Source organism: Onychostruthus taczanowskii, unplaced genomic scaffold (assembly GCF_017590055.1).
Source record: "Onychostruthus taczanowskii isolate IOZ18803 unplaced genomic scaffold, ASM1759005v1 scaffold13, whole genome shotgun sequence".
Lineage (NCBI taxonomy): Eukaryota > Metazoa > Chordata > Aves > Passeriformes > Passeridae > Onychostruthus > Onychostruthus taczanowskii.
The window spans coordinates 6,194,534-6,219,784 of record NW_024498462.1 but is presented as its reverse complement, the minus strand read 5'-3'; the positions used below and the strand labels follow the sequence as shown (position 1 = coordinate 6,219,784).

General features: G+C 36.6%; 1 protein-coding gene across 6 annotated transcripts in view; it reads right to left on the bottom strand.

Annotated features, from left to right (window-relative positions):
• The window catches only part of THOC2 (THO complex 2), a 49,810-nt gene that overhangs the window by 10,490 nt on the left and 14,069 nt on the right, over positions 1–25,251 (bottom strand). For 3 of the 6 annotated variants that reach the window (XR_005952048.1, XR_005952047.1, XM_041396321.1), the window contains exons 9-32: positions 25,107–25,199; positions 22,568–22,723; positions 19,491–19,663; positions 19,150–19,345; positions 17,316–17,357; positions 16,591–16,632; positions 15,459–15,589; positions 15,271–15,372; positions 13,994–14,078; positions 12,855–12,948; positions 12,334–12,414; positions 11,976–12,072; positions 10,013–10,130; positions 9,335–9,514; positions 8,570–8,734; positions 7,621–7,896; positions 7,044–7,185; positions 4,535–4,692; positions 3,577–3,705; positions 2,937–3,068; positions 2,669–2,853; positions 1,755–1,939; positions 1,362–1,467; positions 565–1,001 (exon numbers count right to left, since the gene is read on the bottom strand). Coding sequence is in view for 4 of the 6 variants with exons in the window: in XM_041396321.1 (XP_041252255.1) it covers positions 565–1,001; positions 1,362–1,467; positions 1,755–1,939; positions 2,669–2,853; positions 2,937–3,068; positions 3,577–3,705; positions 4,535–4,692; positions 7,044–7,185; positions 7,621–7,896; positions 8,570–8,734; positions 9,335–9,514; positions 10,013–10,130; positions 11,976–12,072; positions 12,334–12,414; positions 12,855–12,948; positions 13,994–14,078; positions 15,271–15,372; positions 15,459–15,589; positions 16,591–16,632; positions 17,316–17,357; positions 19,150–19,345; positions 19,491–19,663; positions 22,568–22,723; positions 25,107–25,199 (3,505 nt within the window). In the remaining 2 variants the exon portion in view is untranslated. The remainder of the gene's footprint in view (positions 1–564; positions 1,002–1,361; positions 1,468–1,754; positions 1,940–2,668; positions 2,854–2,936; positions 3,069–3,576; positions 3,706–4,534; positions 4,693–7,043; positions 7,186–7,620; positions 7,897–8,569; positions 8,735–9,334; positions 9,515–10,012; positions 10,131–11,975; positions 12,073–12,333; positions 12,415–12,854; positions 12,949–13,993; positions 14,079–15,270; positions 15,373–15,458; positions 15,590–16,590; positions 16,633–17,315; positions 17,358–19,149; positions 19,346–19,490; positions 19,664–22,567; positions 22,724–25,106; positions 25,200–25,251) is intronic. The other 3 variants (XM_041396322.1, XM_041396323.1, XM_041396324.1) reach the window with 3 other exon arrangements.

The window sequence follows — 25,251 nt, the reverse complement described above, 5'->3', positions numbered from 1 at the left end:
AAGAACCCGAACAGAAAATAATTACAATCCTCCCTTATGGGGTTTGCCTTAAGCAGCACAAATATAAAACTCAACATCAGCCTCAGATAATAACTTAAGGATTTGCTCACCCTTAATGCAAGAAGGGACTGATAAAGCTTTCTGCGTCCTTCTTAAGGATGCAGAGGCCTGTATCTTTCCCTTTCCCTGTTTTCTTCCAATTCAAAGGTTGTCATGAAGCTCTCAAAGTACACACGAGGTTTTTGCATAACACTTTTGCAAAACTTACATGGTCAAAGTTATACTAACACATTTTAATAAAAGTCAATTTAGACTTCCATTAAAAAAATGGCAGGCTTTGTGAGAACAAGCATTCACTGGAGATGTGTGAAATTCACGCATTCCCATAGTTTGCCTTTTAGAGATATTCTGACTACCTCCTTCAGCTATTGACTGTATTGAAAAGCCAGTGCCAAAATCTTACTTACTATGTAACGATTCTCTCTCAACTTCTCTGACATGCAGTGATTTTCAAGTGACATTTTCTGTTCTAGACAAGAACAGAAACTAAATATTGAAACTTACCCCTTTCAGATTCTGATGTTTCTGATCGGGGAACAGGTGACTTCAAGGACCCAGCTACTGGCACCTTTTCTCCTCCTTTAGCATTTTCCTTGGATTTCATTTCCTTTGCTAGATCTCTTTCTCTGGATGGCTCCTTTTCTCTCTCCTTTTCTGCAGTTGACTTCGACTCAATGATGGTAACAACCGTCTTGGACTTTTCTTCTTTTGAAGCTTTTTCTTCTTTCTTCACCTTTTCCTTCTCTTTGTCAGATTTTGGCGTTTTCTCCTTGATCTCTCTTGCTTTCTCATCTTTGTTTGCCCGTTCTTCCTTCGGTTTATCTTTCCCATCTTTCCCAAGTGCCTTCATCTCCGGAGTGGCAGCTGGAGTCTTGTCTTTTTTTTCTTTATCTTTTTCCTTCCCGCTTTTTTCCTTATCATCTTTCTCTTTAATAATTTTGCTGCATCAAAAATAAAATGGCCAATTAGCATGGATACAGAACACAGCTCTAGCTTTATCACAGAAGTTTTACGAATGTTTGACAGAATTTCCTGGAGCAGACACTGTAAGATTTCAGATTTACTGTTTCTTTATCAGAATAGCAACAAGGAAATGTTCTCATTTCTCTTTTGTAGCTAAAATGAAATGCACTTATCAGTAAAACTGTGTATTTTAAAAGAAATAATGTCATTTTTTAAACTTTCAAGAAGTGGGAGCTATTTACACAGAACCCAGAAGTAAAATTAAAAGGCAGATCATTTCCAAGTGTATTTTTGTGGAAGGAAGAAAATAGAGACTGTGTAAGAACAGTTTTTCTCACCTATTAGATGCACTGTTTCCATTGCTTGTTGTCACCTTCGGTGTAGCGTTGACAGTTTTATTAATAACTTTCACCACACCCTGAGACTTCTCCTTTAGTTTATCTGCTTAAAAAAAGAAAAAAACAGATCTATTTCAACAAGTTAATCTATAACCTACTGGTTAAAATACAACAAGTAGCTGAGCATAGTCATGTCAGGTCACGTGTAGCTAACAGCTAAAACAGGCAGCAGATCCTCTCTCCCAAAACCAAGTGAAAATAAAGAACACACCCAATCCTATTTAGCATCACATTTATATTTTTTCTTTTTAGCTTAATGAGGCAAATTTTGAGAAAAGCCTGTCAGAAAAATTCTACTAAAAATAAACATATAATAATCATAGGTGTGTTTACCAGTCTCCTCAGTAGTGCCCTCTTCCAGTCTAACTGTATTTATTGTGAGAGACGTAGGCATCCCAGCACCACCTGGCCCATTTTGTACTGTTGCAGGTACAGCATTCCTGGCAGGTGGGTCTTTGTGGTGAAATTCATTTTCAGGTATCATGAAAGGCTTCCTACTTTTCAACTGTCCAGAATAGCTGCAAGTCGCACAGATTGTTAAATATGCACAAACATAAAGCAAAACATGGGTTGAATCTTAAATGTGGATCTAATCTAACAGTTCATCTGTTATTTATTTCACAGTTTTTCCTAACTGATACACAGTTTCTTCCCCCTATATTGATGAGCTCAAAAGAAAAAGAAAAACAAACAAACCCACTAGACATAGAAGCAGCCCTACTTCCACACCCTCTTCCTCACCACCACACACACACACCCCTGGCCAAACACACAGAACAAACTGACTGCTGACAAAACTTCAGACTCTTAGGGCAACCTGAACTGCCCCTCAGGCATACGAGGATGATTCCACATTCACCACAGGAAGATGTAACATGTAACTAAGCATTTTAGAATCATATGCACTTTCAATATCTAAACAGTCTTGCAGCAATAGCCCTTGGCTTTCTTCCTTTTACTATCCCTCCTATCTCCTTGCTGCTATATTATTTCTTTAAAATTAAGCTATGCTCTTGTGAGTAGAAATCTTTACTATTTTAAGGGTTTTACTAAAGTCTTGTAAAGGAAATTAGTGATCATCCAGCACAAAATGAATGTTTTCATTCACACTGCCAGCACCAAGATGCAGGATAGCGAAATCTTCTGTGATAAGGTAAAAATCAAATGTTAGGACTGTAACAGTTCCGAGTCTTTAGATGCCTTTCATGATCCACTTTTAACCACTTTCTTAAATAAGTTGTTGTTACCCCATAGCCAATGCATATAGATCAGGTCTCTTCTCTTTCTCTTCCTGACATATCTTGTGTACTCTTCTTTCCAAGGCTTGACCCAGGTTCAGCACTTTGGGATACCATGGAAGGATTTTGGTCAGCACAATCAGGATGTTTCTGATATGTGTATATTCACCTGTTTCCAGACAGTGCACAGAAGCCTAAAACATAAATTAAATCTAATGAAGTTGGGGTTTTTTTTAAAGCATTCAAAACACATAAGGTTTCTGGCATCTCTATATACCTTAGTTAATTTATAGTGCCATTTGTGTACCACGTGTCTAAAATTCTCATAATCCAACTGATCAGCCTTATTTCCACCATCAAATCCAGTTGCTCGTAATATAGTTAGGAAGCCTGGATAGTTGCCACATTCCTACATGAACATCAACAAACAGAAAAAAATTATTTTTTGGGAAACAAAACTGGTAATTCTAAATTCTAAACTCTAAAGAAGGAGACACAATCACACTTTACAAGACTATCTTGATTTTTTTTAAGCTAATTTATGCTTTAAAATTTTAGTTATGGGTGAGAGAAAAGATCACTCATAATTTAACTAGCTGGTGTAAGGAGTATTAAAGAAAGTTTCCATATGATCCCTAAATTATCTTCAAGGTAAACTATGTGAAAATCAGAAATGGCAAGGGTTTTTTACTGAATATATTTTTTTAACACCATACAAAATTACTTCTACCAAAACTACATGAATTATAGTAAAATACAAGTCAATTTTAGGACTATACCACCATAGAAAAATCCAATTGCACTGTTTTTAAATCTAACAGTTTCACTAAACCCATTTTTAAACCCCCATGGGCTGGATTACACAAATGGTTAGTACATATTCTAATGAGCAAACTCATTTTAGTAATTTCCTATACCTTTTCATATATGACTCTGTCACTGTGCCACCTGGTCACAGTCTCCAGCATACAGCATAAAAACCTGCCATATCTACTGGCTTCATTTTCTGTGCAACTTGCAACTGTATATATAATATCAGAGAAAACCTGTGAATAGAGCAAGAAAACATTATTATGACCTTACTGAATTACACAAGCAAAAAACCCCAAAAAAATTATAAATTTCTCTCATCTAAACCACCATTAAGCTGGTTTATAAATACAACAGAGACTGCTTATAAAATATTGTTTGTTTCCCAAGTGCTGGTCCTTCATACTCAGCCAGAATCCAAGCATACAGCTGCTGCTGACACACTGTTTGATAGTTGTCTTCACTGACATAAGTATTTTATTTTCAAATTAATAATGATTTGAGCTGGTAGAAGTAAACATCCAGCCAAGCTGATGCAAAAAAGTGGTTTTTTTTCCTGGCCCACACCAGTCCATCAGATAGGGCTACTTGAGAAGAAATGCTCTTTTGGACACATGAAATCAGAGCAGGTGCAGTGACACAAACAAGCCCACTGTCTGTAGCACCGTTTGCCAGGGTCAGGAGGGTCCCAAGGATGTTGCTGGTGGGGGACAAGCATAAGAAAACTTGTTCCACAGCAGAGGGGAACACACAGCTAAAATGGGAGAATGAGAGCAGGCCATAGAAACGCAAATTACTTAAAGGCTACAAAACCTGAAAACAACTCCTATGACAGCTAATGACTTTGCTCTGAAACTCCAGACTCATTAGGGTAAAGTACCAACAACATTTCTTGAAAATAAACACCTGAAGCTTGAAGAAAACTTTGATAAGAAGATCTGAAGCACAAAAGTGACCTGATTGCCACAGGATCTTGTTTACCTCTTTTGGGAGGCAGGGGAGACACTAGTTTGGGATGTTTGCAGTGGTAATGATGAAATTACACACACAGTTGTAGCTACTTACTCGGTCATAGCAGAGAAGTGTGGAGAAATTGGGTGTTTTCTGCTGATGCACCAGTTCAACGAAGTGAGCACAGTAAACTGCATCAATTGCCGAAAAAATGCAGCGAGGAAATATACATAACTGTAAAAATTTGGTGATAGTCTCATTTTTGGTAGATTCTTCAAAAAACAGAAGTTGAGGGAGGAAAAAAGAAAATAAAAATAAAGTAAATTAATGGTTTATCATTCAACTACTCACTTCCCAAGGAGTTCAGTATGACAGATCCATACTCTGGTGTTTGATTTCAGACATATCTTTGGCAGTGATCAGAAAAAGTCAATGTAAGTGCAACAGTTTGAGGGTGGGGAGAGAACAGCAGGGTGGATGTAGCAAATGTTTATTTCTTATTGGCAAAATTCTTCTTTCACACAATGGAGCTAAAAACAGGTTCTGGGAAAGCTTCAATAAACTTCTCTACCTGCTCAAATTGTGCACATCAGCAAAGTGAACACCACCTGCTATTTCCCTAGAACACCTTCTTTCATCTTTCTACATGGAGATGACTTTCAATTCGGTTTCCTTTAAAATTGAAGAACATGCTGTCTCTATAGAATCCATTAATAATAATTTTTCCAATTAATCCAACACACAGAGGAATTTAAAGAAGAACAGCTTTCAATAAACCACCACCCCAATACACACACATTTTGTGAAAAGTTTCATTCTACCACTGAGTAAAAGACTGCACTGTGTCAAGTTCAAGAGTTACCTGCTTCTGTTTGACCAACCACAGGTTGGCAAACTCAACAGCCTAACACATACCCAAACTGCTCCCATGGCAACAAGGAGCACAAAAACAAGTTGAGAGGAATGTACAGCACGAAAGCAAGGTCAGAGGCAAATACAGAACTAAAGACTGCAAGTGGATGCCTTCAAAGGAAGAACAGTCATGATCCTCACAAGGGCCACTGGTGGCTTTGCACAGGTCACAAGTCATAATACCCAGGGTTTACTTGCTTCAATTTATCGATGCTCATGGAATAAAGCTTGCTCAAGAAAGGACTGTCAAAACTTTTGTTGACTTTTTTTAATTTTAGTAACTACCCTTCAAAGATTATAACAAACATTTGATGCCTAAAAAAAAGAAAAAAAAAATCTATCAAGGGAATCACAGTTCATAGGACAATCAAGTGTGTGTTTCTTCAGAAGCATACAAACAAAGCAAACAGCCAGTCAGAACAGGTAGTCTTCAATTGCTAAAGCTACCAGGTTACTCTGCCAAATATTAACCTATTCTCAAGGGTACAAACACTACCAAAAGTTTGTAGACAGGAAGCCAGTCTTAAAAAAATAAATATCAATAATTTAAAATACAATAAAAAAACCCACTACTACAGTGGATGTGCTGCTCTAGTTCCTTGTGTAGTGCAATTACAGATTATTTATTTTAATGGACAAACTGCTGAAATAGTAAGCTTGCCTCTGGATACAATGCTGGGAAACTTCCTTCAGCTGAAGCCCAAGCACAAGAGCTAACAATAAGCTATTTCCAGTATCCCACAGAGAGAGACGTGTACCTGTATGTAAATTATTTGCTACACACTTTTGGGTGCTTCTTTAAGTAGACAAATTTACCAAGTCACCTCTAGACCAAGTTTTAATCAGGCAGTAACTTTTCAACCCATAATTTCTTGTAGTTCATTTGCTACAGTACATTAAATACTTATAGGGAACAGTGTTTCTTCATTAAACCAGTTGGATGGATCTTACATGAGTTGGACAACAAAACTCTTTTCCACTGGATTATGCTAGGCTTCTTGGGACAGACGAACTACTACTTCCAGTTACAAACTCAAAGTTCATCCAGAGAAGAAAACTGACCAGAGAAAAACATTTCAGATTAACCATACCAGCAGAGTTCACAAGCAACATGAAACATTACAGATGTTTTGTAGGAGAAAAAACTTGATTCTGCTTGCTGCATATCTGCTCTATGAAACACATGCATGCTGTTTCACTGCATGGGGCTGTTAGGCTGGCCCAACACTTATCTTGTCATTGGAACGGGGTTAATGCCACCACCCAAACCCTGGCATATTGCTCCTAATCACAGGACTCAAACAAAGTAAGTTAACTCAGACCAATCATTGAGACTTTACATGTTTACTTTTTGTCCTGTAGCAATTATACTAACTTAGCAGCATTCTAACTGCAGTTAGCAAGTACAAGCCAGCCAGCAATTACAAATTTCCACCAAATTGGTCAATCTCTAACTTATTTTCTAAATTAGGGCAAAATTTAAAAGGTCTTGACATGGCAAGTAACAAAAAATTTCTCTATGAAAGCCAACTACTCAGCATTTGCAAAGACACATTACATTCTAACTAAAATTTTACCTTGCTAACAGACCTCAACATAGAAAAAATCAAATTTTCAAATAAACATTAAGAGTGTTAGTGCAAGGAAGTTCTGGAGACGAGCCACTGACAACTACAAAAACATCCACAGCATTTCCCTTAGACACACTTACTTGCCAGAAGCCAGTTATCTTTCTCTAGTTTCAGTCTCTGTAGAACCCTCTGCACATGCTCCAACTGTTTCTTCTCCTCTTCAAGGAGCTTGTCCTGCAGAGCTGTGCAACGTTCTTTTTCTTTTTTCTTTTTATTTGGAGGCTGTAAAATGTCAGCATAACTCATTGAGTATTATACCTAAACTTGCTGTAGACAGAGCAATAAGTTCCTGGTAATACTAAATACTTGAAAAAAACTTTTCACTCAAAAATGTCCTTCTCTAATAATCAACTGATTTTTATGAACACCGGCTGACTATAGTTAAAACAAGAGTGAACAGAAAACCATACATACAGGTATAAAGACTTGCTTTCTGAAACTGATCTTCCAGTAACTTTCACTTAGTGGAGTCACTAGTACTTTTAACATGAGAATTATGAAGGAAAGTCAATCCAAATTATGTTAATGTGGCAAATCAGAATAGATGAACCAGGTGACAAAACTTCCCAGATCAAAACAAGCTTATAACACTTTATGAAAAGAAACTTTTTCAAGGCTAGAAAGCTTAAACTGGACAACAAAATTATATCAACATACCATTTCCTGATTGTCATCTATGGCTTTCATCTGGACTTTAAGTTTATTGACTTCTCTGTCATAGCTGCTGTGTGGCACGGCAAGGTCATACATTGTTAAAGACCAGAATGTAGCATAAAACTGAGGGCTGATGTCATCCCAGACTTTAGGGAGGTGCAGAGAAATCACAGCTTCGTGAACAGGAGCCATCACCAACTCACATGATGTAATGTATTTGTGAACTTTGTGCTGCTGTTTATTTCCCTTCTCAGCTTTTTTTAGTTCATCATACTTGGACTGTGGATAAAAAAAAAATAAAAGAAATAAAAAACTAATCTAGATACACAAAAATTAAACTTAATAATATAATTTATCTTTTCTCTAAAACTTTTCTATACAACATTTAGTTGTGAAAAGTCAGTACACAAAGCACCGAAGAACCTCATACAGAACTTTAGTCTTCATCCTCATTGCATGGATTTGTCTTTCTTCACTGATGCTGCTACCTGTTGTTACAGTAACACATTATGCTATACCAAGCAAAAACTGCTCTCCATATCCAACTTTTTAGATGCAGGAACAAATTCATTTCTGACACTTCCTGAGACAGCACACCATTTTGCAGCTGCAACATTTTCCTCCACAGCAAAAATCCTTCTAAAACACATGCAGAACAACTTACACCTTTGAGGGAACAAGGAGGGAGAGAATTCCTAATGATAACCCAAGACATCCAAAGAAGTGACTTCATTATGACTTCTGTCTGTTGTGTGAAAGTTTACACATGGGCCACATTTCCTAAGATGATTAAGGACAACCTGTTCCAACCCACAGCTTCTATTTGTAACTCTACTAATAAAACTTTTCAAGTTTTATTTAGCCAACAAACTTTATCTGGAACCTACCACGTGTTCTGGTAACAGGTACCAGAGCAACACTAGGAGCAGACAAATGGAAGAGTTGTACTCACTGAAATGTGGTGTGCATACATGGGTCTTGAGAGGAAAAATGCAGCATCATGAGGTGTGTGAAACTCATTACAGAGAACATCAATAGAAGGCACTCGCTTAATGTAATCCTCTGTGCTTAGATTGGATGCTAAAAACCCACCAAATTGTACCAGGGTATCATGGCACTACAAGTAAAAAATACAAAAAGTTAGCAAACATTATTTTGTTCAACAATTAAGTTAGGTAGAGCTTCAAAGTTTGCCTTTTTTTTTTCCTTTTTGTTTCTTGTTTAAAATGCTAACAACAAATAGTAGAGCAAAAAATTTCTCATCAGGGAAGAACAATAAAATAAAAAACCCCACCTAGAAAAGCCAGCAGAAGTCAAGAGCATTCTCTCCTACCAGAATGGAATGCAGTTAGTTCCTACTGCCTAAGGCAGCAACAGAACTATTTTTTAAAAAAAGGAAGTTTCACTACCAAAGTAAGATTGGGAAAACACAATGGACACTTAAAAAATAAGAATTTAACTTTTTATGACAAAGGATGCTTTGCTCTTTTACTCAGAGGTCACTTGTCAATGTAACATAATAAACTTTTAATACACCCATATATTTTAACAGAACAACCCTGCAATTAGTTTTAAAAATCCTATGTGTTTGTATTTATTGTACTAGATTCTCATACATAATTTTGTTATTTATGTGCTGAATCCTCACATATTGTGCTGATACACTAGAAGTTAACAAAAAGAAGGGGATCTCATAAATACAGGTGTTTTTACTTGCCTGATCATACAGTTTTCCCACCAGCTTCAGATGTTTTTCCCCTCCTTCTTGAAAGACAACACCATTTCTCTGTTGAGCCATAAGCAGGCACAGTGGGAGGGCAAGATCATGGTCCAATAATGCATCTTTTAATCTCTGAGATGATTTCTTTGTATTCCTGATTTGGCCAAAGTATCCACCCTGCACAGTACAGAAAAAGTTACCCAAGCTGGAAAACAGTGCATCAGGAATGGAATCCATATAAGCTGACTACAGAAATACTGATGAATTAACAGCAATAGAGTTTAGTGTCCATCAGTAAACCTCTCTGGATCCTGCACTGCAACATATGTATAGAAGAATCAGAAACTAACCAGTCTTGCCTGCTTTAATCAGTTTTTGCTACTCCCCCTGAACAGGGCTGAGCCAGCAGGACTGCAGCACACCCAAGCTCAGTGGCTGCTGGAATGCACAGGCTGTCTTGTAACACTACTGAGTATGAGAGCTGTGATGCACAAGAACTAAGGTTCACATCTACACTGCCTTGGCTGCCTGTCTCAAGGCTTGTAAGCTCAGAAGAGGGGGCAACTCTGATAAAGCACACACCCTTCTCAGCTGTGCTGCCAGAGTTCTTGAACCAGAGTCTTTAGAACCACCAACAAAAAGCAACAGTTATTATTAAATTTAACACAAACACACCTCAGCTTTCAGCTGTTCTCCACCAGTCATGGCTTCCAACTGCTCCATTGTCATTTCTTCAGTAATTTCTATCCCCGCCATTTTCTGCACCACCTCTTTCAAAATAAGCAAATCAAAGCTGCAAAGAAAACGAAAAAGTGGAGTAAAAACAAGACAATTTGTTTAAGAACCAGAAACAATGACATTCAATATATATTACAAAGCAGCACCACAATGCATGTTAAACATTTTCATTCTTTTTTCAAGAAGAAACTGGTATGTCAAGCACAAGGATTTCTTTATTGCAAGTAAAAAGCCACTTAGAAGCAATGCAGTCATTCAACAGCTGGATTGGAAGATGGTAGTGAGTGTGGTGCTATTAAGCACCAGCAAATTAATCAAAGTTTATTGCTCCCTTTTGTTGCTTTCTATGAAACTGGTATGTCAAGCACAAGGATTTCTTTATTGCAAGTAAAAAGCCACTTAGAAGCAATGCAGTCATTCAACAGCTGGATTGGAAGATGGTAGTGAGTGCTATTAACTACCAGCAAATTAATCAAAATTTATTGCTCCCTTTTGTTGCTTTCTACGTTTCAAACTGTATCTATACAGTTATTTCATGAGTGTATTTTGTAAAGGGTGTCTAGAATAGTACACAGCCTCAGAAATGTACTGGCACAGTTAGTCTGGAGAGGTTACTTGGAAACATGGAAAACATCTTATTTTTACTTGAAACACAGAATATATAAAACACTCCAATAATCATCCTGCCCAGTGACTAGGTTGTACTTCCTGCTCTGAATTCCATAAGGACAATGACTTTTCCTCAACAAAAGTATAGTAAACTCTATCCCAACCACACAAAGCAGCAATGTTTTCCAGTTAACTTCTGATATTTGTGTGACTTACTTATAAAATCATTTACCCATGCCTTCCAAAAGAAAGTTTTATCTGCACATAATTCATATGGCTTGCATTTTTGTTTGCCGTTCCAACCCTAAGTATGTTTTCTGTCTAGGAACTGTGCAATATCAGCAAAAGCTCCAATACCTGAATATTGCAGTCCTATGAAACTGGCCATACCAGTAAATCCATTTTATTTTTATGATCCCAAGTACTACACTGACTTGTTTTCCCCAAAATACTTACAGTCGTGATTTTGAGGAAAGATAATAAACATTACTTACCCTTCCTCTGTAGCTCAATGTGATTGCCATCATCAGAACAAAATGTAGGGATAGAGGAGCATATGAGACTGAATGTCTACATTGCAGGGAAGGGGAAAAAACTACATTTCTCAACGTAACTACCCTAAAATAACAGGCTGTGTTATCACCATTGGTAAGGTGCCTTTCAGTAACCATATGGGGATTTCTAACAGAAAACGTTGATACTCACCTATGTGAATAAAATTAAAATCAGAAAAGTAAATAAAACAGTAATACTAAGGGATGACAATGGAAAGACAAAAGGAAAAGTCAAATTGGAAACCTTGTTTTGAGTTATGATTGACTGACACATGAAGACAATTCAATCACCACTAAAAGAACTGGATAAAGTATTTAAAAAATATTAAAGTGTTAAGAGCCATCCCTGCAGAGAAGACATTATGACAAAAGAAAAACAAACTATAACAGTCACACTGCTTTATATAACAGATACTAATTTTTTAAATAATGTACAATAATGTGTATGATGAAATTACACACTAGAAGGTTTTTTCCCCTGTCTGGCTAGGTGTATAGAAAACTATTAATTTAAAGATGTAAAATCACTGCTTCAAGAATGTCACAGCTATACAATTAGAGGAAAAGTCATGTACTAAGGAGTGCATAATTCTTTCTGCTATTTAACCTTCCCAGTGCTATGAATGGAGTTTGCCAGTGCTAGAGCAACAACTACATCGAGTGCCTGTGTATCAGCAAAGACCCAAATAACACTTCATATCAACTGAGTTCATAAGGATCCATTGTGCAACACTTGCCTTTTGCCAGCTTTCAGCTGGTTGGCTACATACTGCAGGAGGCCTGCAAGTTCAATTGGGTATTTTCGGAAAACGGCACCACAAAAGCTTGCCAGACCTAAAGCAAAGAGAAACAGCTATGACCGCACCTGTTTATTAAACAAACATTAACAAACTGCACCTTAGCAATGCATGCATTTCTGGAAGACAAAGGGGAAAAAATTCCTATTAATTAAACTTGACAGCTCTCCATTTTGTTTAAAATATTAGCCAGTAGGTGCAAGTGAAATATTGATCATAATGATCAATGGTTGAATAGATCATGGGGGAGGTGAAATATTTTAAACATTATTGTAATAAATAAAACAAGAATACTAACTCTGCAGCCAGCTTGAGATTGTAGTGTCATCATGCTTCATTCTCTCCTTCTCAGGGTTTGCCAATGCTTCAATGATACAATCTTTAGTGGAGTTAAAGAGAGTATTTTTCCTCAACTTAACAAGCACAAAAGTTACAGGGACTTGTTTTTCTGGCTTTTGTAATACATGAACATGATCTATAAATACAGCAATCACTAACCTAATTTTGGTTTTAAAAAAATAAAACCATGAAATAGTAACCTAAAAGCAGTATTTACCTCACTATTTACAAGATCACTATGCCTTCAAGATTGAAAGAAGTAAAAACAAAGAATAATTTTCATAGTATGAAAGAATTAATAGACAGGGTTCCATAATCCACTACAAGTGCAAAGATATTTGCAAACTTCACTGAAATTCCTGGCAAAAAGCAGCAAGAAGGGAAAACAGAGACAATATTTACTCACAGATAACATATTTAATCTGGCTACAACTGCAGCTTTATCAATAAGTGACGTAGCAATTTAAATCAAAAGGATACATGCCAATACATCATAGTTCAGGGAAGTGAGGTATTTCAGTGAATCAACAACCGGAGTTATCAAGTTATCGTATTTTTGTATTTGTGATAAAATCTGCAAGTGACAACAGACATTCAGCTCAACAGGGACAGTATTCCTTATCTTCCACATAATAGAAGTATTTAACAATACTTGTCTTCAAAACCTACAGAACACATGCTTAAAATTAATTTTTCAAAATTAATTTTGAAAATTAAAATTATTTACTTTGACAGTCCTAAACAACTGTCAAAGTAAATAGGGAATGTCATTAATCTATCTAGTACCTTAAAGAAACCAGTGAAGCATGTCTCTAACACGTAAAAACAATTCTGCATAATTTCTCTTTTCAATTATCAGCAAATAAAATAATGAAAACATTTTTTCCTAATATTTCTTAATCCTAAATGTTAGCAGTAGGATTTCCTCTTACTACATACAGTAATAAAAGACTACTAAAAAAAAAAGCTAAAACCATGAAGCTAGGTCATGAAAGACTACAAGCAAACCGGATTAATCAAGGTCTGGGATGTTCTCTTTGGTACATGACACACATGTGTATATTGCAGCAGTAATTTCTTCAAGTGCAATCTAAAAACTGGTAAATCCATTCTCTTAGGTCACACCTGTGAATAAGGTGGAGGCCCACCACCACATTTTTACAACTCTCCAGAACTCTGCAGCACCAAGCAATCTTAAAAATCCTTCCTAACTTCGTAGGTGTATTTCAGACTTCAAAGCTTTAAGTTTTCTTCTAAATGGAAGACTCTGATCTTTCTCCACCCCACTCACAGATAGCTGTCAGAACAACTTAACCTGAATTCACATTCTGCATAACGTGATCAGCAATCCCTGTACCTGAGATCCACCTCTGCTATCTCAAATTAAATTTCTTCTGCAGTTAGTTTTTCAAGAGATAGTTCCACATTTAATATGTCACTAAGTATTATTAAGTCATATTTAGATCTTACTATGTGCACTACTAAAAAATCACTATATTTTAAAATTTGCACCTAAAGTAAAAAATAATGAAATTAGAACTGCAGGCCCCTTCACCTTCCTGAACTTCAATTATCTGTTGTCAGGATGAAATAGCATTCAGATACATGTAACTACATACATAATCAAATAAAATTGTAGGATTGCTGTGGCTGAGCTTCCCAATTTGTCTTCCAGAGGGTTTCACATTTTCCTTAGTTAAACGCCTGTAAAAGAGGACATATTTTATTACAAAAGACAAACTAGAAGAATTAAATCAACAGGTCAGTTTCAGTGAAGAAACATCTCTGTAAGTCTCAGAGACTAAGTTCTCACTAGCAAATGCATTTTCAAGACATCTCAGCATAGAAATGCTAATCTGCTGAGAACTGGAAATAGAGAAATCCTCCAAGATGCAGACAGTACAACCAGTCCAGTTGTCCCTCTGTTACTATGGTCCATATTCTAGCTTCATCTTTGAACATTTTGCTTTCCAAAGTCGTCAGTGAAACCTGCAGCATACACACCAAACTACCATGTGATGCTGTTGCAGTTGCTTCTGGACATTTAACTTAGCCACAGACCAGTCATTTCTTGTTGCAATCAGTTCACTGAAAAACAGTATTTCTTTCTTTGTTTTACAGTTCCACAGCATTTCCTACTGAAGATTGAGTTCAGCCTGAAACCTGAAGTTGACAGTAAATTATACACATAGTGACCCTGAACAACTCACAGCTCTGTGGTTCACCTGCACAACTGAAATCCATTGTACAGGGGAAGGGGGGAAAGGTTTATGGTGTATGCAGCAAATAGTTGTTCCTAGTTTTCACAGCTCTGAGTGCAAAGTTTTATCCAGAGACAATTACTGTTTTGCCTATATGGAAGGGTTCTGATTATCCACATTGTAACACCACACCATTTGCTTTTGGCAAATGGAGAACCTAATTCCCTGACAGTGACATCAAATGTGAGGTAAATCTGGAATTGCTGTGAGCCCTCTTGAAGGTGAGAATAAATCATTCTGTTCAAGTCACTGCCATATATTCAAATCTACAGAGATCATTACAAGATTCTTGAGACTCTTTGGAAGAGAATCTCCACACCTAGAGGAAATATATAGCACTTGTACATTTCATAAACAAAGCAATTTATCAAAAACTTTACCCATGGAAAAGGTTTTAAGTCATTTAATAGGACATTTTTCAGAGATTATATACACTTATCTGTAACAAATTTGTCTATATTCTTGCTTATTTGATGGTTTTTAACTACAATACCTTAAATGCTTTATGAACAAGGACTATTTGGGAAATTATTAAGTCATTAGACAGGGCATGTATCTGTCAAGTTTTTTTCTCCAGCTGGTGATATGCAATACTCTGTACTACAGTTTATAATTATTTATGTGAATAGACTTACTTCATGATGTATTTGGCTCGATCTATGGTTTGAGCTTTAACTTTCACAAGCAGTGGGTGACTATTGTACGTTTCATTCTTCCATTGCCCATAGAGACGGTACCTGGAAAAGTCACACAGGAAAATGAATTTCAGAACTGACAATTCGGCAGCCCATTCCAAAGGATGGAAACAATCCACTCAACTCACCGGTACTGGTAGGGAAAGGTTTTGAACATTCCCCATAATTCCTCAGACATGCATGCATTGCAGTCCATCAAGGAAAGAGATGGAAGCAAGACTTGATCAGTAATACTCAACAAACAGCTGAAGAGTGTTTCCTGGGATAAAAACAAAACCCAAGGTAACTATCAGGAAGTGCCTCAGAAGCAGTGTTATACATGCAGTGAGCAGATGCACAAATGGAAAATTTGATTAAAAAAAAAAAAGTACACCACAAGATTAAGACTTCCAGAACAAAAACCTAAATAGGACATGGAAATATCTCCCAACATAAATCATTCAGTAAAGAATTTACAGACTATAGATACAGTCAATATTTTAGCTGCCTATGTAAGATACTAGAACAAAGCTGCTGAAATCTTCAGCAGGTTGCACTCATTTTTTAATTAAACGTACCATTAAAAAATGGATATTGTGTGGACTTTCATGAAGTGCAACACAGGAAAACATTCATTTTGGCAACTGCTTTCAATGTATTAAGATAATCCTCATCTTTACTTCTATTTTCAAAATTTCAGATAAAAGCCCAAAAGCGTTATACATGTTTGTAAGACACATTTCCAATTTCCATGTTTTCAGTATTCTACCCTTACCCTTTCTTAAACATTTCTCTTTTCCACTCAGCTATTTTTGAATAACTATAGCAGCAATGAAAAACAACCAAAGCAAAACACAAAACCCAGAAGGGATTTTTTTCTGCAATGATTCAGGAAATCAGGATAAGTGAGAAAGAGGAACAAGTAACAATGAAAACTGCAGAAACTTCATAATGAAAACCCACTTGATGGTTTAAAAAAAAAACAAACACTTGTTTTTGTACATTAGATTTCTACTGAATGCTTGGATTTCATTGTGAACAATGCTGATAATAAATTAGAAAACTTTGAAATAAATAAGTAATTTAAAAAAGAATCATCATACCAATAAACACCTCCCCTACTTCCAATTCGTCTTTTCTCTATGCTTTTCCCCACCTTTAACTGTATTTATAGAATAAACAGCTGGAGGTTTCCAGCTGACTCCAAGCAAATCAGAAGTAAAAATGCACATTTGGTCACCATTACAATCTTGCATAAAAACACCTTCCTCCAAAACTCACCATTTTCTCCTTATCTTCCTGTTTGCTTCCATCAGACTGAAACTATAACAAAGACAATCATGTCAATATAACAGTTACAGTTTCCAAAAAGGGCTATCTCAGCAAAAGCATAAACCCCAAGGGCGAAGCATCTCTTAAATGTTTAATTTGCCATATCTGTCAGCATTAACATATTTTTAAATAGAAATTCAAATGCATGGATGAAACACATTCCTTACATATAGAGGGGCTTTGTACAATTTTGTCCAAAAAGAAATGATGGCTAGAGCTACAAGGAAACTTGCCATTACATATGAAATATTGAATTTTCTTACCAGAAAGGAAAAAAATTGCCTAAGCATTCACCTTCTACCTAAAAAAAACTGAGGACTTCCAATGCAGCTACCAACAGCCATAGATTATTTCCCCCATCTTTCTCTCACAGTAACACCCTCTTAAGCTTTTAGTCTTCGTTATTAAATTACTTTTTCTCTCTGCTTGCTCCACTCACCATGAAAAGCATATTAAGCTATCACACCAGTAAGTGCACAATTATTTTAAAGGTACACTTTAGCATGAAAGCTGCAGTGCAATGTTAGTAGTCTAACTTTTTAACTACTGTATGGGTTAACTTAGAGTCAATTACCTTCAGTTATACAAGTATTTCTACTGTGTGTTAAATGTAGTTTCACAACTAAAACATGCTGATGGCAACAATGCATTAAGAATAACTTTCCCTATGTTACCTTAACCACTCTGTCACTGACGAATTTCTTCACAGTTCCAACCTAGAGCAAATAGCTAAAATGTTGCTCATTCTTGTCAGAAATACATTTAAGTGTTATATAAGTATATTTACAGTAAACCTGCACAAGAGATTCCTATAACCATGTAATCCCCATTCCAGTGTACATATCCTCAGAAACAGGGCTTTCTCACAAACCTTCAATATTTCAATTACAAAGTAGTCCTAAAAGTCTGCTGACAGCGATAAAATGCATCAGTCCCTTAAAATTGTAATTTCCAACTTAACTGCACTGTCAGTGCAAAACAGCTATCACTGAAGTGATATCAGTCTTCTCACTGGCCAGCAAGAAATGAGCATGCTATGAAATCAGAGTATTTACCACTGGGAAATCTTACCATTCTGGATGAGAAAATGCTAAGGAATTATACAGCGATATGGAAGTAGGGAAATAGTTGAAGCTTCCCTGCTTTTATCACAAAGACTACATGGAAGCCAAAGTTATTGTAGGTCTCTAACCCTATCAGTGCATCTTGGAACCTAAAAAGAATAAATTCTCCTGACAAAATCTGCTATTTTGAACAAAAAGGTATTCAATCCCAAGAATTATGTGTTAGCTCTGCATCATCAGGTATAGCTGGACATGAAAGCCTCTCCTCAGGCAGTATATAAATTATGAGTATTCCAATATTTGTTAGTTGCAGTTGAAATAAAAATACTTTTAAGAATACAAAAGTTACAAAACTGAAAACTTCCCCTCCAGTACCACTTAGATCAATCAACCTTCTCCAATTTTCTGTCATAAGTTAAAACAAAATGCTGGGCAACAAAACCCATGGTCTAAGTTTTGAGGAGGTGGACTGGTTGTTCATTGATAATAACTAAAACAAAATGCTGGGCAACAAAACCCATGGTCTTTAAGTTTTGAGGAGGTGGACTGGTTATTCATTGATAATAATAGCAATTTAAAAACTATTTATTCCAAAGTTTCTTTGGGCGGCTGTTTAAAAAAAAAATTTAACCCCCTATTGTTGACTTGAGAATGAACCAGAAACTGCCAGGTAAATAGCAAATTGCCAGAAAAGCAACAAAAGAAATCATTAGCCTCAATGTGAACTGCCAAGTACATTTTAAGGGAGTTCAGAACATAAATTCAACTTTCAGCCTTCTAAAACAGGTCATACTGCCAATCCTTCAATAGACACATGGTCAAAAGACAGTAATCCATCTCAAGGGATCAGGAAATTTCTGAAGTTGGCAATTTGAAGTGATTTCCACACCCAACTCATCCTTAGCAGCATATAAAGATTTGTCACTGACACAAGATCAATACCAGCAGCATTTGAACTAGGCAGAACAGGGGAAAAAAACATGAAGTAAAAGAATGCAACATCCCCTGTTTCCCAAGTAACCTAAACAGCTGGAACAGAAAGCTGACATTATTTGTACTGCACGTGTATTAGGTTATCAATCCTTGCTGACTACATTGTTGCTGTAATAATGTAGATGACTTCCAGACAGTCAGTACCATACATCTATTGGGTTTTTTAATTATATACACAGATAATATTTTAAAATATGAACACCATAACAGAAAATTAGGTATCACTAAACATCTGTGGTTATAAACCTGAAGAACCTTAAGTTGTTCATAAAGATGTTTACAGATCATAAAATGGATCAAAAATTAAAATAAGATTCTCCAAGTTTGTCCTTAGTCAAGATCTTCTTCTGTTTCAGCATTTGAATATCACACAATTAGCAAGACAAGCATTTTTTGACATCAGAGTAATTGGTATTTTTCATGTTTTGACCAGCTGTTATGTCATACCAACCTCTTTCATAAATGCTTTTCCAAGGCGCACTACTTTTGCAAATAAAATGGGATCGTGGGACAGATGAGGACCAAGGTAACAAAGCATGTTGAACACCTCCTTTCTCAATTCCTCAAAGCTCTCTGCTTGTTTTGGTGCTCTCTTGTTTGGCAGAGAGGAAATTGGTGACCCTTTAGCTCCTTTAGGTACACCAACTCTGAAAAATAAAATGTGCAGCATTCCACATGAAACAGATGAAAAAGCTTTAGAAATGTATTTATAATTAGGCTCTTCAGTGAATTCATGCTGTGAAGACATTGTTTTTCCCCTGGGTAGCAGCAGAATTGTGGCTGGCACTTTACCTGCGGTACAGAGGCTCGATTGTCACGTGGACGAGCTGGCAAAGCGCGATCGCAATCGGCTTGTGCGAAGTGGAGTAAAATGGAGGCATCTGATCCATAATACTTTGTGCATGGTGCCAATCACCAATTTTTAATAAGGCTTCCAATAAGCCAAGTTTTTGATTATCAGGAGGCTGCAAGATAATAAAGAAAAAGTATGTTCATAAAGTCTCCTTAATACTTCTCCTTAAGCAGCTGCAATCCACAGCTAGAGAAAACAGCCTTGTATATCAACTGTGTAATAAAAACATACGCAAAATAAAACTTAGCTAGACATTTAGACAGTAAGCAAACCTCAAAAGAAGTTATAAACCAATCCATGTAAAATTAACATCTGGATCAAAGAAAAAGTTAAAAATAAACCAGAAATTTCTTAAGTTGCCTGATGTATGTCTGATCACGTATTTTTTCAAACTGTCACAATCTATTGCAGCTTTTTTCCTTAGAGGACATTTTAAGAACAATGCAAACACTTGAGAATCCTTTACGCTGTGTTTTTCTGGGTTTAAAAGCACAAACTTCTCTTGCAAAAGCAGATTAGAATTTTAAAAAAGCTAAGCCACACTCAAGCCCTTTCTCCATCTCAGTGTGCCTGTGTAAGTTTCATATTAGCATCTGTTCTAGGGGACTCTAGACTTAAGTGCAAGTCTACACAAAGTTTTCCAAAATTCCCTTTGCAATACAGGCATAGGAGGAAACAGGACTCTAAGGTCATGCCTTGAAGCACTTTTTCAGGGGCATGGTATTGATATATTTTATTGTTACAAATTGGATTCCCTGGCTCCTAAGGTAAAAGTCTATTCATAAGTGACCAGCAGGAAGGAAAACTAGCTGTAAGCAACTACAAGATGATGTTTACACCCAGGGAAGGAAGATTACAAGTCTAGGGCAAATTGTTTTTATTATTTTAAAGCAAAATATAACTTTATTTAAACCACACAAGCAGAGAAGGTTGACTGACAAGAACAATAATTACTTACAAAACGGACACTGCTGTGGTTCTACAGGTGTGGTTTTAGTGAGGTCTTTTTCCCTTTTAAAACTTCAACACTGGCAAATATTTTTCTGATAGTTTTGAAAATAGAAAACAGCACAGCACATGGTAACATGCACAGGAAAGCTCCACAGCAAAACCAAGTCAGGTCTCTATTCATGCTGAACTTAGAGAGCTCACACACTGCTTGATTTTTGGGTAAGCAAGTTCTAACATGAGCTCTTCAAAAGCCAAGACATGTCTGGCACAGAGGGGTCAGTCTGGAACTGCTGTCAAATCCATTCCTGCTGCCCACACTCTGACCTGTCTGGATGTCCTACCACACAGCTATGGCAAATGCACCTTAAAAGGCAAAAGCAGGCAGCACATTTGTCAAGACTAAATTATTCATATTAGAATCATGAGATAATAATTAATTTTAACCACACAAAATAAGTACGTTGTAGATCCAAAAATGAGTCAGGTCAATACTTTTTAAACACTGCTTTCCTTATGCAGGCATTTATTCCATGATACTGTATCAAAAATAGCACATTAAATGATGTGCTGGATACAATGTGCCTAAACTTAGGGTGACAACACCTTTCACATGTAGTTACTCCCCTAACCGCTATGAAGGGCACAGCTAAGCACATACAAAAATACTTTTAACACAGAAACAAGCTTTTTAAGAAACAGCACACATTGCATAACAGTGTGTGCAGTCACAGAAATTGGTTTCTGTTAAGTACAGCTCTTAATTTTCCCATCACACAGGCGCAGACTTTGTCATTTTAATCCTTCAGAAAAATGCTGCAGTTTCTGCTAAAGCTTAAAATTCCCTAGTTCTTAATTCTAAAGCTTAGTCATGAAAGCTTTCTTAATTCCTCTGACATTACTTGCAATGCATACGCTCCCCATGTCCCATCAAGAGTTGATTTTTCCATCAGAAGAGGGTGACAAGCACACTTCAGAAAATTCTGGGCAGCCTCATCTGACAGTAGAGAAGGTGGGCCAAAGCAATGTGGTGTAATCAGAAGGGAGGGGATCAGAAATTTGAAGTGAGTGAAAGAAACAGGCAGCAGCTGTGGCTGCAGCTGAGAGTCAGAGGGCAGTGACTGTGTCAGGTGCCTGAAGGAAGAAAATGGAATTAGATTTTTCAAGCCAGAAAAGAAAAATGAAAGGAGAAAGGAAGGTCAGAGATTAACAGAATCAAGGTGGTGGAGAAGAAATAGGAATGGTAGACAAACCAGATTGATAAGGAACAGAGCAGGACACAGAAATTCAAGAACAGAAACCACCAAGACTGATGGATCCCTCCCCCCACTCCAGCATGCAACTTAAAAATGCATTTATCAAGCATTTCTTTTTCTGTTTTGTTTTAAATAAGGTGTTTAAGAAGTACTTATGCACTCAAACGAAGATGACAACAGAATGGACTCTAATAGATCAAATAACTTTGTTTCTAAAATAAGGCTTGGACAACACGAAATCAAATTAGACCTAGGGCAACATAAATCTGATTTAGTAGGAATTTAAATGAAGAGTACAGATTTACATATATGGAGATACAGACTTAAAAGAAAGCACAGTGAGCAGTTGCAAGTAAAAATCCTCAGTTACAAGCTTTTTCTACAATGCAGGATAATTATGCCAACATTCCTAAGTCTGGCAATTCTTTATGTCCCAATTCTTGATTGAGAGAACTAACATCCTTATTTTTATGAAATCAACTTGGATTATACTATCGTGAATCCTAGAAGTGCAGCTGTTAAAGGCTGTGAAGTGTACAAATGCTGGGGCATACTTAGTGGAGCCAATACAAAAAAAGGGAAGGAAGAAATCAATTAGCCATTGAACCAAGAATATTTTATGTACAAAAATCCAGAACAAACCCCAAACCATGCATTTTTGCACATTCCATATAACAGAAGTGTGGTTGGAAGACAAATACAAGCCATCCAAGAAGCACTTAACTGTTTTTCAAATAAATGTAAGTATGTTTTTATAAACCGTTTTGTTTAATGTAATTCAAAATAATTCTACTGAAAAGAAAGCTACACACCTTTTCAGTTTTCTCCTCCTCTTTTTCCTTTTCTTTCTCCTTTTCCTCAGTCTTTTCAGATGATAAGACAACCATTGTAAGTTTTCTGACAATTTGTTTAGCTTCCACTATCTCTCGCTTGTGCTCCTCAATGATGGCATTATCCCCTGGTAGAAGCTGAAAAAACAGAACATTATATCTCAGAATTGAAGTGACTAACTCCTACTGTCGATCACCTGAGCTTGGAGAAGAACTTTGGCCTTTCTTGTTACTAATGTCACAGTGTTTCAGGGTACCAGTTTCTTTTCCTTGCTACCATCATCCCAAACTGGGAATTACACTAACAGCAGACCATTCTGAAATCAAGGACTCATGAGAAATAATACCACTCTACTTCTTCACAGCCATTTGTTGTCTGAGCCCCCCTTGCCCTCCAATTTGCCATCCAGCTATAGCTTTATGGCAACAATTACACACATACTCCATGACAACATTAACACAACTCAGTGCATTTAATCCAAGTCAATATTCAAAATACTGCTCATCTAAAGGGAAGAAAAATTTAATCACTAAAGAAAACCAGGTAACCTACTTAGCCACACACTTTCATTGCACCTTTAAAATAAAGAAATAACATTTAAAGCTTACCTAATTTTTTATTTATGGGCAATGTTTTTTATTTATGGGCAATGTAACACATGTAACATCTGTTCTTTAAAAACCATCTTAGATCAAGTACCTAGTTGTAAAAAACCTCAGCATAGTCTAGTACTTAAGAATAATCACAATGAGGAATATAAACCTACACTCAGAGATTAAAAGGTCAAGACAGAAGAAAAACTCTTTTTCTGACAAAGCAAAACTTCAACTTAGCTCCTGAAACCAAGATAACACTTTCCCTGCAAGTAAGTAATCAACTTACTGCAGTCATGACCTCTTTGATGCACTCACCTTTTCTTCTAATGGTTTTAACGAGGGAAGATTTTTATTGGTTTTTCTTTGCCCAAACTGATCATTGAAGGGCGAAAGAATTCCTTCATTTCACAGAAATTTGGGGAAGAACAAATCCCACTTGGAGAGGTACAAAGTTTAAGGAGCTGCATTTTTCTCATTTGAAAACACAGGAAAACTACTAAGCTGCACCAAGAAGCAGTTACTGTGGAATTTCAATGGGCAAATTGTATCTTCAGGATGCCATACATTCTATATGGCTGTGGGTATACACACACTAACTGAGAACAGTTTTCACAGGCTTGGAAGGGCAGGGAAGGCAGAGGTGGGCAGAACATTCTTAATATTGGCAGATAATCCTGGCAGTGCTCTCCTATGGGAGCCACACAACGAACATCCCTCCAAACTCAACACCTACATGCCAATTATTTGATAGAAACTTCCATAACGAGTTAAATTAAGCCTGAACTGAAAAGAGATTTTAAAAAAATATACCATCTCAAACATGCAAAGACAGACTGGCAGAGAGATCCTGGTATGTGATTGAGAATCACCACCATGCAGGTGAACAGTGCAAATAACTGCCGGGACCCTCGAGCCTGAGACTGGAAATACATGCCCATACCTGCACAAGTCTGAGCTGAGATTGCACAGCAACTGTAACCCCAAGTATCAGCATGTTTTGAAAGCTTACAAACATTCTCTTAAAAACAAGCTTTATCATCACACATTCCTCACTCCACACCAATTATCTGGGACATGCACTCCTACTCTTGCTCCACCCAACACATTTTCAGCCGAAATACTCCTATGAAGCCAGAGACCGTTATTGGCAAGTCAATATTGATGAGATTGTGACTAAGGCTACGAAATGCCACACAAATTAATGGCAGGACTACATTCCAAACCTTCCACAGATGTAACTGTAACTCTTTCCTTGATTTCAGTGGAAGAGTTAAATCTTGAATTATTTAAGACTACCCATCAATATTCTGAAATTAAAAATTCTTTTATAATGTAAAATTAATTTGATAACTACAACATTCTGTTAACCATTCATCAAACTGGAATGTTGGTTTATAAGAGAATAAGTCTCTGACTATATCTGAACATGTAGGTCCATTTCAAATCTTCCTTCAACCTAACAAATGGCCAGAATTCTTGCAGAGAATGAGAGGCCTATTCAGGAACCCACAAGCATTTAAAAAAAAACAACTGTACTATTAAACAATGTTTGGAGCTGACTGCCCTACCACTTTTCTCAAAACCTGATCTTGTAACACAAAACCTGAGGGGTCTAATTTTTAAGGAAGGTTACTTAGGCATTTACCTCCAACTTCCTACTCTGCCAGAAGGTAGACAATCTGGAGGATGTTACACAGATAATTCAAATAAAGTTTATCGGCATTTATACATCAATGTGTGTTTATTTGAATATGTGGCATAAAGAAAGCACTGAAAATTTTAAGAGTCACTAAATATTGTACACCTACAGGTATTACACAGAACATAATGAACTTGAAAATTTAGAAATAGGATAAAGTATCTGATTTTCTTTTTTTAAAATGTCCTTAGCTTTGGCATCTAGCAGAGTAGTACTGTCACTTACATGAACATAAAGATCTTCCAAATCAATGAGATTATGTTGCAAAAGGACAGCAGCAACTCTGTATAAGGAGGAAGGGGTCTCACCACTTGGATCCTAAAATGGACAACACCGAAGTTTAAGAAAAAAGTAATCAGACCACAGCAGA